Source organism: Zalophus californianus, chromosome 4 (assembly GCF_009762305.2).
Source record: "Zalophus californianus isolate mZalCal1 chromosome 4, mZalCal1.pri.v2, whole genome shotgun sequence".
NCBI lineage: Eukaryota > Metazoa > Chordata > Mammalia > Carnivora > Otariidae > Zalophus > Zalophus californianus.
In genome coordinates this window covers 19127097-19139800 of record NC_045598.1, presented here as the reverse complement: position 1 = coordinate 19139800, position 12704 = coordinate 19127097, and the positions used below count along the sequence as shown (strand labels likewise).

General features: G+C 54.3%; 1 protein-coding gene across 2 annotated transcripts in view; it reads right to left on the bottom strand.

Moving 5' to 3' along the window:
- Nucleotides 1–12704, bottom strand: part of MAN1C1 (mannosidase alpha class 1C member 1) — a 153864-nt gene that overhangs the window by 39222 nt on the left and 101938 nt on the right. For both annotated transcript variants that reach the window (XM_027596162.2, XM_027596153.1), the window contains exons 3-5: nt 9471–9586; nt 7455–7535; nt 992–1086 (exon numbers count right to left, since the gene is read on the bottom strand). In XM_027596162.2, the coding sequence (XP_027451963.1) occupies nt 992–1086; nt 7455–7535; nt 9471–9586 (292 nt within the window). The remainder of the gene's footprint in view (nt 1–991; nt 1087–7454; nt 7536–9470; nt 9587–12704) is intronic.

Here is a 12704-nt window from a genome sequence, read left to right as displayed (position 1 = left end):
TCCAGCTGGCTGGCCATTAGTTCTCTTGACTCTGAGCCCATCCCTTCCCCTCTCTGGGTCTCAGTTGCCACATCTGGAAAACGAGTGGATATAAACACACTCCTATCCCCACGAGAGGGAAGGGCAGCTTTGAGGGGGGCAGGTAGGCACACCCCACCCCCAGGCGTTGGAGCTGGACCCAGCGGCAGCCCCGGCTCTACCTTTCTCCCTTTGCACCACCCAGGGTCCCTTCCATGTTGACATTCTGTGACTTAGTGACTACCCAGAAAGTCTCTAGTTCACACACTGAATTAAGCAAAAGATCAGGAAGGAAAATTATGGAAGCAGCCAATAAAAATCAATGTTTTAAAACCAAGCCAGTAGAAAGAAGCATTACTGGTGGTTTTTTTGATTAGTGGAACCACATGGGAGTTTTCTGGTCTTACCTAACATTTTTGGTATAATTCACATTTTCTGCAATGAGAACTTATTATTTTTCAAGAGGGGGAAATTCCAACAAGTATTATTAAAAATGGAGTTGGAAGTCCCGGGTTTGTGTCCAGGAATGGTCAGTTACTGGCTTATGTGACCTGACTAGGCCCTTATTCCTTGGAGTCCAAGCCTCCGTGGGCTTGATGCCCCCAGAAGCCCCTCTGGGTTCTGACAATGGGTTCCTGAGGCCCAGCCCAGGGGTCCCTCTGCTCAGGGTCTCGAGACCCTCTAGCAGTTTGGGGTACCTCATGGCAGGTGGGTGTGATGTGCCTACTGGCGCCTGACCCTAGCTGGGCACACTAGTAGGGCTGTGAGTCAAGGCAGTATTAGGGAGCGATTACAGACCAGCTGCTCCCTCCCCACCTAGGGAAGATCAGCCGTGGAGAGCCCTCGGCTAAGGCTAGTCTCCACTGTGCCACTGACTGGCTGGGATTCCCAAGGCAGGTCCTGTCCTCTCCATGCTTCAATTTCTTCACAGATGCAGCCAAAGCCACAAGAGGGCAACCAGAAGATGTCCTACCTTTTGAAGTTCACAACACCTTTTGGGATTCCCGTGGGAGTGTTGAAGGCCGGCAGAAGCTTCTCTCCCAGCTTGATGGCCTTTATTCGGAACACCTGTAAAGGAAGAAGCATGGGGCATCATGAATGGCGCTGGGTGGGTGCCATCCCTGCCCCAAGCCCCGCTCCTGCCGGCGGCGGATGGACCCAGGAGCTGCGGGCGTGGAGTGGGAGGGGGCGCTGCGTCCGGCTCCGGAGTCAGCTGGGCCCGGATGTGAACCTGACTCTGCATTTCTGGCGACATGCCTTAGTTGAGGCACCTCCTCTGAGCCTCAATTTCCCTCTTTTTTTTTATTTTTTTTTTTAAAGATTTTATTTATTTATTTGAGAGAGAGAGAATGAGAGATAGAGAGCACGAGAGGGAAGAGGGTCAGAGGGAGAAGCAGACTCCCCGCTGAGCAGGGAGCCCGATGCGGGACTCGATCCCGGGACTCCAGGATCATGACCTGAGCCGAAGGCAGTCGCTTAACCAACTGAGCCACCCAGGCGCCCTCAATTTCCCTCTTCAATCATAAAACGAGGCCAAAATGGCCTTCCACAGAGGCTGTCGGGAGGAATGACGATTAGGTCATCGTTGTAAAGCCCGCAGGACAGCGTCAGGACTGTGACGAGGGCTCGGTGATTCCAGCTGTGCTTCGGGTGGCCGCCGAGGGGATGAAGCTGCCAGGGCGGTGGTCACCAACGGCCAGTGCCTGCCCGCACAGCGGGGCCGGGACACCACAGGTGGGGCGTGTGGGAGCACATCTGACAGAGTGTGAGGAGCACTGGACTGGGAGCCCTGCCCCGCCCCGCGTTCTAGTCCTTGCCTTGCAGCTCGGCTGCTGTGAGCTTCTCAGCAAAGCCACGCCAGCCCGTGTGCAAAACCAGGGGAAGGGCCGGACATTCTGGATCTTCCCACCATTCCCATTCTACAGACGGGAGTGAGCAGAGAAGGTGAACAGTTAAGCCCCTGACATGATGGCCAAGGAGCCGTAAGGAGGCCCTCTGGCCTCAGGGCCCTGCTGGAGGCTCTGACCCCCTCACACCGTTCTCCTAATTCAGAAGCACCTGTGACCCTTCTGATGCCTCGGTTTCCCTCTTAGGAATCTATTCTAAGGAAGTAAGTAATCAAGGATGTTGTGAAGACTGAACTTTAGGGCTATTCCAGCATTGTTTATAAGAGTGGAAAAACGAAGGTATTCTAAACATCAAACAATACAGAAGTGGTTAAATTAGGACTTATCCATGCAACGGAATACCAGACAGCCACTGGAATGATGTAGACAATTACTTAATAGCAAAGAAAGGGTTTGTAGTTTATTAAAAGTGTATTTTGAAATAGTGTAATTCAACTTTAGTAATTATATGCACACGGATGCGTGAGGAACAGATGAGAAGGAAATACACCAAAATATTAACAATGCTCTCCTAGGGGTGCGGGGTGGGCTCACAGAGGAATTTTGTTTTCTTCATCTGGCTTATCTCTCTTTTTGTCCTGTTTTATAATAAAAGCAAGCCCACAGTATTATTTATTTTTTAAAACGCGAGATGTAAGTCACTTAGCAACCGTTCTGAGTGGAACAACACACGTTTCCTTTTGCTTCCGAGCTCGAGGCTGATCCGGTTTGCCGACCTCCCGTGTGCTGCAAAACCAAGTCCTCTTGAGTACCCTGGCCCCAGTATGGGCCACTGAACAGCTGAGGCAGCTGCGGAGGGCCTGCAGTGGTGGGGAGTTAGCCGGACTAGCTGTGATGTGGCAGCAAGGCCTCCGAGGGCAGCTGTGGCTCTTGCTCGGGAGGGGAGAGGGGGGAAGGGAAGAACCGCACCTGGGGCCTGGCAGGGACGGGCGAGAGGAGAGGACAGTGTCCAGCGCCAGACAGTGGGTCCCAGAAGTGGGCATGGGGGCCACCCACATCGGAGTCCCTGCGGGAGTGTGTCTAGAACCCAGATCCCAAAGCCTTGGCCCAGAAGCCACTGGTTTAGCAACAACAAAGGGATCTCATCTGAGGCTCCTGATAGTGTCACTTGCCCCCCAAGAGGCTGAGCAGTGAGGCGCAGAGGAACTGAACTCAACGTCTGACCCCAGTGGTGAGGCTCCAGGCAGCTGGCTGGCTGCCCTCTGCCCTGAGGACTCTGAGCTCAATCTTCTTAAATGCTCTTAGGAATTTCCACGTCTCCACCTTTGGAAAGCCCTATGGCTGGTGGGCACTGCAGGGTCTCAACCACACCAGGAAGGATGCTGAGTGAGTGTGTGTGGACCAGAGGGGTACCACTGGGAACAGAAAAACATGAGTCCTACTTATTCTCTTGGACGTGAGTAGGTGTGGAACAGATTCTGAACCCAATTCCACTATGTGTGTGGGGGGGGGTGTTTCCCTATACCACCAAGCAATTCGCCAGACACCAGCTGGGTGCCCTATAATTCAACCCAGTTCTGACACTATCTTCCTGGAGACAGCATCAGATTCCAGTTTGAGGATTCAGTCCTTATGAGACTGCTCCCCCCACCGCCCCCCTACTTCAGACACCAGTCCCAAGTCCAGCCTGTTACCTGTGCTTCTGACCCACGGTCTCTAAATCAGAGGTTCTCACGAACCCCTCTGTGGGTTTGATTAATTTTCTAGAGTGATTCACAGAACTCAGGAAACATTTTACTTAACTGGTTTATTATAAAAAGGATGTAGCTCAGGAACCAGCCAGATGGAAGAGATGCTTAAGGCGAAGTATGGGGAGAGGGCACAGAGCTTCCATGCCTTCTCCAGGAGTGGTGCTTTCCCCAAATCTCCCGGTGCTCAGCCACCCCGGAAGCTCCATGGCCCAGTTCCTTATGGAGGATTCATTACATGGGCACAACTAATTAAACCACTGCTAATTGGCTCCTGATTCAACCTCCAGCCCCTCTCCCATCCCTGGAAGTCAGGGTGGTGGGACTGAATATAATAACCCTCTCACCTTGTGGCTGGTTCTCCTGGCAACCAGCCTCTATCCTCAGGTGGGGTCCAAGAGTCACCCAATTTACAAAAACAAAAGACACATTTATTGCTCTCAGTGCTTAGGAAATTCCAAGGGTTTTAGGAGCTCTGCCAGAAATGGGATGAAGACCAAATATATATTACTTATTAGAAATCACAATGTATCACTGTGCCAGGTGTCTTATCTACACGACCTTCAATCCCTGCAACAGCCTGGTGGGGAGGGTGTTGAGCACTTTGAGGATGAAGCAATCTGCCCAAGGTTGTGGAGCCTGTAAGTGCTATCAGCTGCTTTTCCAACACAGAGCAAGGCAGGCAGCCATGGTAAGCCACAGTCAGGGGCCCAGTGGTTCCGGAACAGAGGTGAGAGAAACCAGCAAGAATCCTATTCTGTAGAGTGGAAAGGTCTCCAGGCTGGGAGGCAGAGCCCAGCTTCAGATGTTCCCACTTGGCAGCTGTGTGACCTCAGGTGAGCCGCGTACTGTCTCTGACCCTCGTCTGCACAGTGGAACTGCTCACGTGCCCTGGATGCTTCACGGGGTTCTTTTAGAACTCAAGTAAGAGGATGTATATAAGTGAATGTGCTGCAAGAACCGTACAGAGCTGTGCAAATGTCACCTGGCGTGGCTGTCATCACGCTGGCCATTCTCAGGGGCGTCTTGTAGGGCTGGCCTACCCAGCAGGGGATTTGCCTCCCTTAGGTTCCCCCTGCAGCAAAGAAAGGCCTCAGGCCGGGAGGGGGCTGGGGTCTCTGCCACCATTCCACAAATACTCGTGGGAAATCTGAAGAATGGGAAGACCCAGCCACGGGCACCCACTCTGTGCGAGACGGAGCACAGAGAGAAGGGAGGCCCCAGTCCAGTGCGGCCGAGCTCTGGTGACAAGCGGTGATGCCGGGCCAAGCTGCATGGGGGCTGTAACCCCGGCCTGTGGCAGAAAGGCCACGGGGTCAGGAGCCGACCCACCACAGCCCTCAGGGACCTTGACCTGAGCAAGTTCCTTCTAAGTCTCAGTTCCCGCATCTGCAAGTAGGCGAAGACCCCCACCTCATGGGGTGTTTGGGGGCCGATGAGACAGGGCACATGGGGCACGGTCTCTGCCATGTGGAGGTGCTGGGGACAGAGGGGGATCAGCAGGGTGTGGCTAGAGGACAGGGCTGTGCCCACAACCTCAGGAGTCGGCCTGCTCAGGGATTCTGAGCCATGTGGGGCTCCCTGGGCTTTGTGAACTAGTTCTAAATCACAGGCACTCCTGTCCACACCCCACTGTCCAGTCTGCATCCTAGAGACTCAGACTGATGATCCTTCTAGTGACATAGGGGAACTGAAGTGAGCCTATGAAGGACTGCTTTTTATGCTCCCTTTCCTGCCTCTATCCTTGCTAGCACCCTGCCTTACACCTGCCTCAGTATAAATCATGTAGCCCTCCTTGTAAGGATCAAGGAGTTAATGATTTCTTTGGAGTCTTCCAGCACGATAGGTACCATCTAAGGACTGCCCAGGCAAGAATGACCAGGCAAGACGGCCCTGTGTATATCCTAGACACTGACACTAGATATCTTGATGCCAAGACCCCCTGGCTCCAAGCAGTAAGTGACGTATGGAGGCACCTGGACCCCTGTCCTTGTTCTGACCAGTTCCTGGATGCCTGAGAGGACAAGGACATCAGACCACAATTTTCAATAAAAACCCCAGATCCCAAGCAAAGAGACTCATTCTCCTTTTCCTTTCCGAGTCTCCTAGATGCTCTGTCTGTGCCCGCACTCTGTCTTCAATAAACTCTGCTCTCACTTCCTCTTGGCTCATGTTCCATTTCTATCCTGCATGAAGCCAACGACCTCCCTGGGGGACCTCCCGTCCTCTGGGTCCTCAGACACAGCCAGACTATATCACTAGGGAGCCAAGGCCTCAAATAAGTTCTCAGAATCACAGACACCCTAAGAAGTCGAGCATCAGGACTGAGGGGCATCAGCTCCTCCCTCAATCACTGGCCCCCAAATTGACCCCTGTGAGCCCGGAGCTGCATGGCTCCCTCTCCTGTCCCCACGTTCTGTGGCTGCCTCCCAGAGCCATGAACAGCAGACATGGGCAAGTACCTGGAAGAACAGGGTGCCTTTCTCCGCTCCATGCGCTTTCCTGTCCTCGGCCTTTCAAATAAAATTCAGGCTTTGTGTGGCTCAAAGCCAAGGGCTCCCAGCTACAATTATTTGGGGACGAACTGGTACAAGTGGTAATCTCTGCTGAGGAGATGAGGCTTGAGGGAGAGGCCCGAAGCGGCTGGGGCGGGAGCGCATGCACCTGTTGCTTCGAACCCCTGGTTGCAGAAATGACCTCCTCAGACAACAGCACTGGGGCTTAGCAGGGAATTTTCTGCGTCCCCGGGTGGCAGGGGGTAGGGATGATATTTGCCTCAGGGTGGACAGAGCAGGGAGAAGTGCAGGGAAGGGAAAGGCCAAAGCCAAGGCATCCAGCCCTAGAGCAGCGGTTGCGCTGAGCAGTGCGGCCCTCTGGCTAAGGCGGAGCACAACGATGGATGACCCATGTCCTGGGGACTTGGCCAACCTCATGCCCAGATACTTGGGCTGCACTTTCATGGGAGCTGACGAGGGGATGAAGAGCCTCCCATTTCTACAGAGCTCTGTGGTTTTCAAAATTCTCCTGCAGCGCGGAGAGTATAGGCTTTGGAGCTGGTCAGCTCGGGGTCAAAGCTTGTCCCTCATGTCCCATTTCACAAGAGCTCTGGGAGCCGATCCCCACCGTGGGGAAGGAAGCGAGGCCCCGGAGTGGGAGAGGACTTGCTCAAGGTCACAGGCAGGTGTGGTGTGGGTTAGATAAGACCCAGGTTTTCTGACTCTGTGCCCAGGGCTCTGCCTTCTCCCCACCCTTCTCACAGCCCTTCTGCTGGAAGCTGAAGCCTGGGGCTGAGGCCTTGCACTTAGGGCATGTGACCAGCAGCGGCTGTCCCATCTCCTGTGGCCGCTGGAGACCTGGAGCAGTGGCTGGCTGGTGGCTGGCCCAGGAGGGGAACAGACGGGGGTGGCTGTGGAGCAGGACAAGGCCAAGGGCCCCTAGCGGTGGAAATGGTGAAACAGTGGTCTTGGCCTCATCTCTCCTGAAAACCAACACCTGCAAAAACCAGTCCAGCAGCTCTACAAGCCCGAGCTGAGCCCAGAGCCTGCTGGGTGCTGTGTGGGGAGCTGCGTGGATGGTGTGAAGAGACTAGTCGTGCTCCTGAGAGAATTTACTATAAACGTGGGAGCCCGTGGGGCTCACCTGGGCAGCAGAAAGGAAGCGTCAGACAGAGGGCAAGGAGAGTCAGCAGGTGGCTCCGTGGAGGTTGGGTGGATGTGGGCAGCACCGGTCAAATCCCCTTGCATCCCTGTTTCCTCACTGGTGAAACGAGGGAGTGGGATTGGATGTTCTCCGAAGTCTTCTCACACCTGAAGGGTCCAGGGGCCTCAAAGGGCCAACTTACCTCTTCTCCCGTCAGGTAGAAGGCTGAGAGAAGTCCTCCGATGTACCGGATGTTCACCTCAAACAAGGATGCTTCTCCACTCTGCAGGGCCGCATGAAAGAGGGGTGTGGGGGAGGGGGAACCCGGGGTGGGGGATAACACTTGTGAGCCGCCTGCAGGGCTCCCAGGGACAGCCAGGCCCTTGAGACAAGTCCCTCCGGCCCCAGCCTCCCCCCCCCCCCCCCCCCCCGCCCCCAAGCCCATTGGCCTGGCCACCCTTGTGCTGAGCTCCGGGGCCTTGCCTGGCAGGCCGGGCTATGCTGGGCAGTGGTTTTCAGAGCAAAAGTTGAGAGGGATCAGCACCTGCTTGGCAGGCCACTACAGCACGTTGACAGCATTACAAATAAACACTGGGTTTGGCTTCCTTCCCCAGCCCTTGCCCGAGGCCGTAGGAGCAAAGTTATGCCTGGCTGCTCTCCAGGCAGCTCAAGAACTTGGTGGGGGAGCTAGGGCTGAAGCTTAGCCTGAGGGGAGGCAAATTCTCTAGTCCAGCCACCTCCCCTTCCTGTGGGAACTTTCCAGCTTAGCAGGAGGGAGGTGAGACAGGGTGAGGGGAAGGTTCTCTGAGGAGGTTCTGGGGCAAAGGGGACAAAGCCGAGGCTGAGAGGCAAGGGTGCCAGGCAGACACTTGCAGGTAAGCAGCAATTCTCAGCCTCAGGTCTGCGGCCTGCAGGGCATGTCCACACTTGCCTTAATCAGTGCTTTCTTTCTTGGGTCTGGACTGCAAATCCGGGGTGTTGGGGCATCATGCCAAGGACCAGCTCTAGGTTAAAATCCCACCTCAGTCTCTTACTTGGCTTTGGGACGTCGGGCAAGAGATTTAGCTTTTCTCTGCCCGAGGTTCTTCATCGGGAGCAGGGTGGCTCTGAGGTGCTGCGGGGTACAGGTGAGACACCCGCCCGGCGCCCCGTGTGGCTTCCTAAAGGTGCCCGCTCTGACCTCCCCTGTGCCCAGTGCTCCCCACATCACAGTCTTTTACTGCTGACAACACGCAGTGACCATCCCTTCATGTGGGCGAGCCTCGTGAAACAGAAAACCGCAAAGCCGTTCCCTCTTTTAGCCTCCCTGTGCTCAGCGAGGTCACCATTCCCATTTTCCAGATGAGAAAGCCAAGGCTCAGAGAGGGGGTGTGACCCTATCTTGCTTGCTTCCGAGGACCCTCCCTAACCTGCCCCAGCTTGCTTGAATGTCCCCAGGCTCCCCGGGCCTGCCAGCACCTGGCACCCTAGGTAGCTGCCTAATGCCCATTCTCTCTCCACCATATGCACAGAGGCAAGGTGGGCCTGTGAAGATACCCCTTCCTTCCCCCACCTCGGCCTTTCTCCCATTCAGTACGGTAGGAAATGGAAGGATTCTAAGCTTCCTCACACAGACTACCAGAAGGCATAACATGCCTCAAAATAGTGGTAATGATGAGGAGGAGAAGGATACCACCCTACATGCAGATGGGGCTTGATCCTGTTATGATGCTTGTTACAACCCTCCGCGGGAGTTCACCTCACAACAAGCCTGTGAATTGGGCATTGTCATTGTCTCGGCCATCCAGATGGCTCCCAATTCTCTCACCTATCTCCTGAGGGCAGCAGAGGGTGGGGTGGGGGCTCCAGGTTAGAGCAGCTCTGAGCAGATAAGCCCCTTCGGTTGCCGCTGTTCTGCTCTACAGATTCAGCCCTAGGAGGGACTTCCTGGGTGCCTGGCACAGCAGGGAGGGGAAGGAGGGGTCGTCGGCTGTCTTCCCTACCAGAGGAGAACAGGCTGGTAAATACTCATGGGCTGGCCAGGGCTGGAGGGATCCCCCACCTTGAGGCTGGTCTTAGGAGAGGACAAAGTAGAGAGTGCCTGGAGCCCCATTTCCAGCACTGCTCTGCTGGGCAGCTTGGGCCCAGGGTCTCTGGGTCTCTGAAGTGATAGGGTGGAGCTGGCCACTGACCTTCCAGGCCCCTTTTGGCTCTAACACCCCAAGGGTCTCTGACTCACCACGTTCAGGTGGAAGTTCTCTTCAACCCAGGCCTTGGCCTCCTGGAACTCCTCCTGCAGCTCCATGAGGTAGAGAGTGTCAAGGGAGTCAATGATGGTTGCCCCACTGAGACCTCCTGTAGGCAGAGAGATTGAAGGCATGACCCAGGCTTGTTCCCATCCTTTCCATCCTCAGCCACATAAGCACCCATTCCCCTTCTAAGTGCCTGGGCAAGCTCCAAGGCCAAGGCTGGCCCAAGCACGATCCAGGGAGACTCCACCAGTCTTCGAAAGGGGGGAGTCCAGGAGCAAGCATCCCTTCTCCCGCCCACCCTAGGCTGCTTCCTGGGCAGTGGGCAGCGGGCTGGGAAACCGAGTTCACAGGCCGAACTGCTTCCCAGACCTTCAGGGTCCATGCATATCCACCCGAAAGTCAACCATCAGTACCAGCCAGGCACCCACCACTTTTCTGTGACACGGGGGAGAGGGCGAATCGGTATTGGGTTTACTCTATCTTAACAAACATGCCAGTCCTCTGACTTTTCAATTTCATTCTTCATTTTATTCTAAGACCAAAAAAAAAAAAAAAAAAAGATGTTCACAAATATTTATCCAGGAGGGTATTTACATATACATGTATCATATACAATGGAGAAAAGTTGGGAAGTACCATATACAATGGAGAAAAGTTGGGAAAAAAACTCCAAATCCAACGATAGGGGATTAGTTATATAAATTGTGGCTCAAATATAAAATCGGACATGATGCAGCCCTCCCTGCAGGTGACGCAGACCTGTGTTTACTGGAGAAATACCCATGGGATCTGTTAAGTTAAAAAACGTAGGTTGCAAAAAAAAGGAAAGAAGCACAGTTTAATTTCTTTGTTGTATGCCAAATGTGGATGAGCTTTTGCAGAACTAAGTCTGGCAGGATGTGATCAATGGTTATCTCCAAGTGCTGGGATTACAGGTACTTTTTGATTTCTTCTGCTCATGGATTATTTTTTATAACCAGAAATGTATTTCCATTTGAAAAAAAAAAGTTTGGGCAAAGAAACCACACAAATGCACAAAGCAAAGATTTTGTGGTCGCTCTAGGACAGTGACTACACTGTAGCACGAGCTATGAGACCAGGCCCCTGCCACCAGGCCTTAGACTCTTGGGAGTAAAGGCTGAGATAATGGTGTAAAATATCACAGCTTTTCACACCACGGACTGGACAGGAGAGTGATGAGGAAGGCCTTCGCATGTGGCACAACCAGAGCCTGAGTGCAGAGTACTGTGAAGGAGGAAAGGAGGGAGAAAGAGATGTGCCTGGGGCCATCAGGAGGGCTTCCTGGAAGAGGTAGCTCCCTCCCAGCAACTCCTTAAAACCACAAGTAGGAGCAATTTCCTTCATTTAGCTTAAGAGGACTGATGGTTCCTTCAGTGTCCTTGCAGAGGCTCAAAAAGCAGTGAGAAGCACAAGCTCCACTTCCCCCAGCAGGCTGAGCCTCTCTAGAGTCTGAAGCATGAGCACGGGCTTTGCCGGCACACCTGAATTCAGAGTTAGCATCTAACCTCCTTCATTAGTGCTTCCCTAACTGCTCGCTTGTGTTGACTTTGCAGGCAGAGACTCCTGAAACTCAAACCACCACCTCTCTAGGCTGGGCAAGGTCTGATAAAGGGCATGGCCTAGAACAGGATGGGAGGGAGATCAGGAGAAACTGGGAGAAGGATCAGGCTGGAGGTCTCAGAATCCACTTCCAGAAGCAGGGGCTTCCCGATTCAGAGTCAGGCATCCCAGGTTGGCTTCAGTACTGGGGTGGAAGTGAATTTCCAGAATGTCAACCCCTCCTATGCTGAAGGATTGGTAGGAAAACACCCAAAGCCAAACAAAGTTGATCTTTCCTGGTTGGTGCTGGCTGCTTCCCCTGCGGGTGCCAAAGGCCAAACACAGCTCGCGGGGACGCTTTACCGTGAGGTAGAGAGGTAGTGAGGCATGAAAGCACTGATTTACCCCAGACGCCACAGTTGCTGGGAAGCGCCCGCCGGGTGTCCATCCTCTCGGCTCCGAAGCTTATGCCACAGGGCCTCACGCCTGATTTTTTAAGGGCCTGAAGGGATTTTTAAAATCCCACTACCTTGCCCCTAAATTTCATGGAGGAGCCCCAGAGAAGGGGTGGGACATGCCTAGGATTGACCAAAGGAGGAGAAGAACCCAAGTTCTCTTGTTTCCCTGTGAAAACAGTCGGATCTGATTGGTAACCGTGCCCCACCCCCCAACGGGGGCAGGAGGCCACTGTGACCCGTGAAGGCTTGAAGAGAGAAGCTCAAGGCCAAGGGAGACGCGGCCCAGAGTATCTGATTTCCGAATCCTGCCCTGGGCTGCCTGGTGTTTTCACCCCACGGGCCCTCCTTCCCTGGGCTGAGCCTGAGCCTGGAGGCCCAAGGGCCTAGGCTGGGCCAGGAAGGCAGCCAGGGCTCCTGGTGACCGGTTCTCCTGCCCAAGTGCTCCAGAGGCACCAGCTGAGAAGGCAGCTCACTGAGGGATTTATTGGCAAGGCTCCACCCTGCTCTCAGGTTCCTGCATCTTCCCTTGGATATCTCTCACCCCGGCCCACACCTATTGTGCAGCCAGGCTGCGGGCCAGTTAGGCACTTGGAAAGCCTTTCATTCTAGGCCAGAGGTTACCCAGCGGCTAGGCTGGGCAAGAGAGGAGGTCCAATCCCGAATTCAACTCTATCTGTACCTGCAGCTGGCCTGGGGCGGCTCCCCGGGGGGGAGATGGGGGGAAACACACACACCTATTCAGTGAACAGGCACAGGATTTCTATGCACAGAGCCAAAGGGGGACAAAAAGTCAGGCAGCCCGGCTTGGAAGCTCCACTGGGCTTGGCCCTGAGGCAGGCTCCAGGTTGGCTCACTCTCCCACCTCCAGCTCTGAACCCTTGCTGTTCACAAAGGACCGCCCCTGCCCCTGCCTGCCAGGCAGGAGGCCGTGAGGTGAGTTAAAAGAACACAGCCCTCAGTTCAAACCCCAGCTTGGGCCAGCAACACATCTACTCCCAGTGTCAAAGTTCTCTTCTGTTAAGTGAGGGAAGACCACTGGGTTAGGTACTGGGGAGCCACTGCAGGTTTCTGAGCTGGGATAAATGCATCACATGTGTGCCTGGCCTTTCTGACAAAGACACCTGTTTGCGCCTTGCACAGAATAAGTGCTTGATCAATCAGTTCACTGTTCTCCTTCCTGAGGCCCTGTAGCTTATCTTGAAA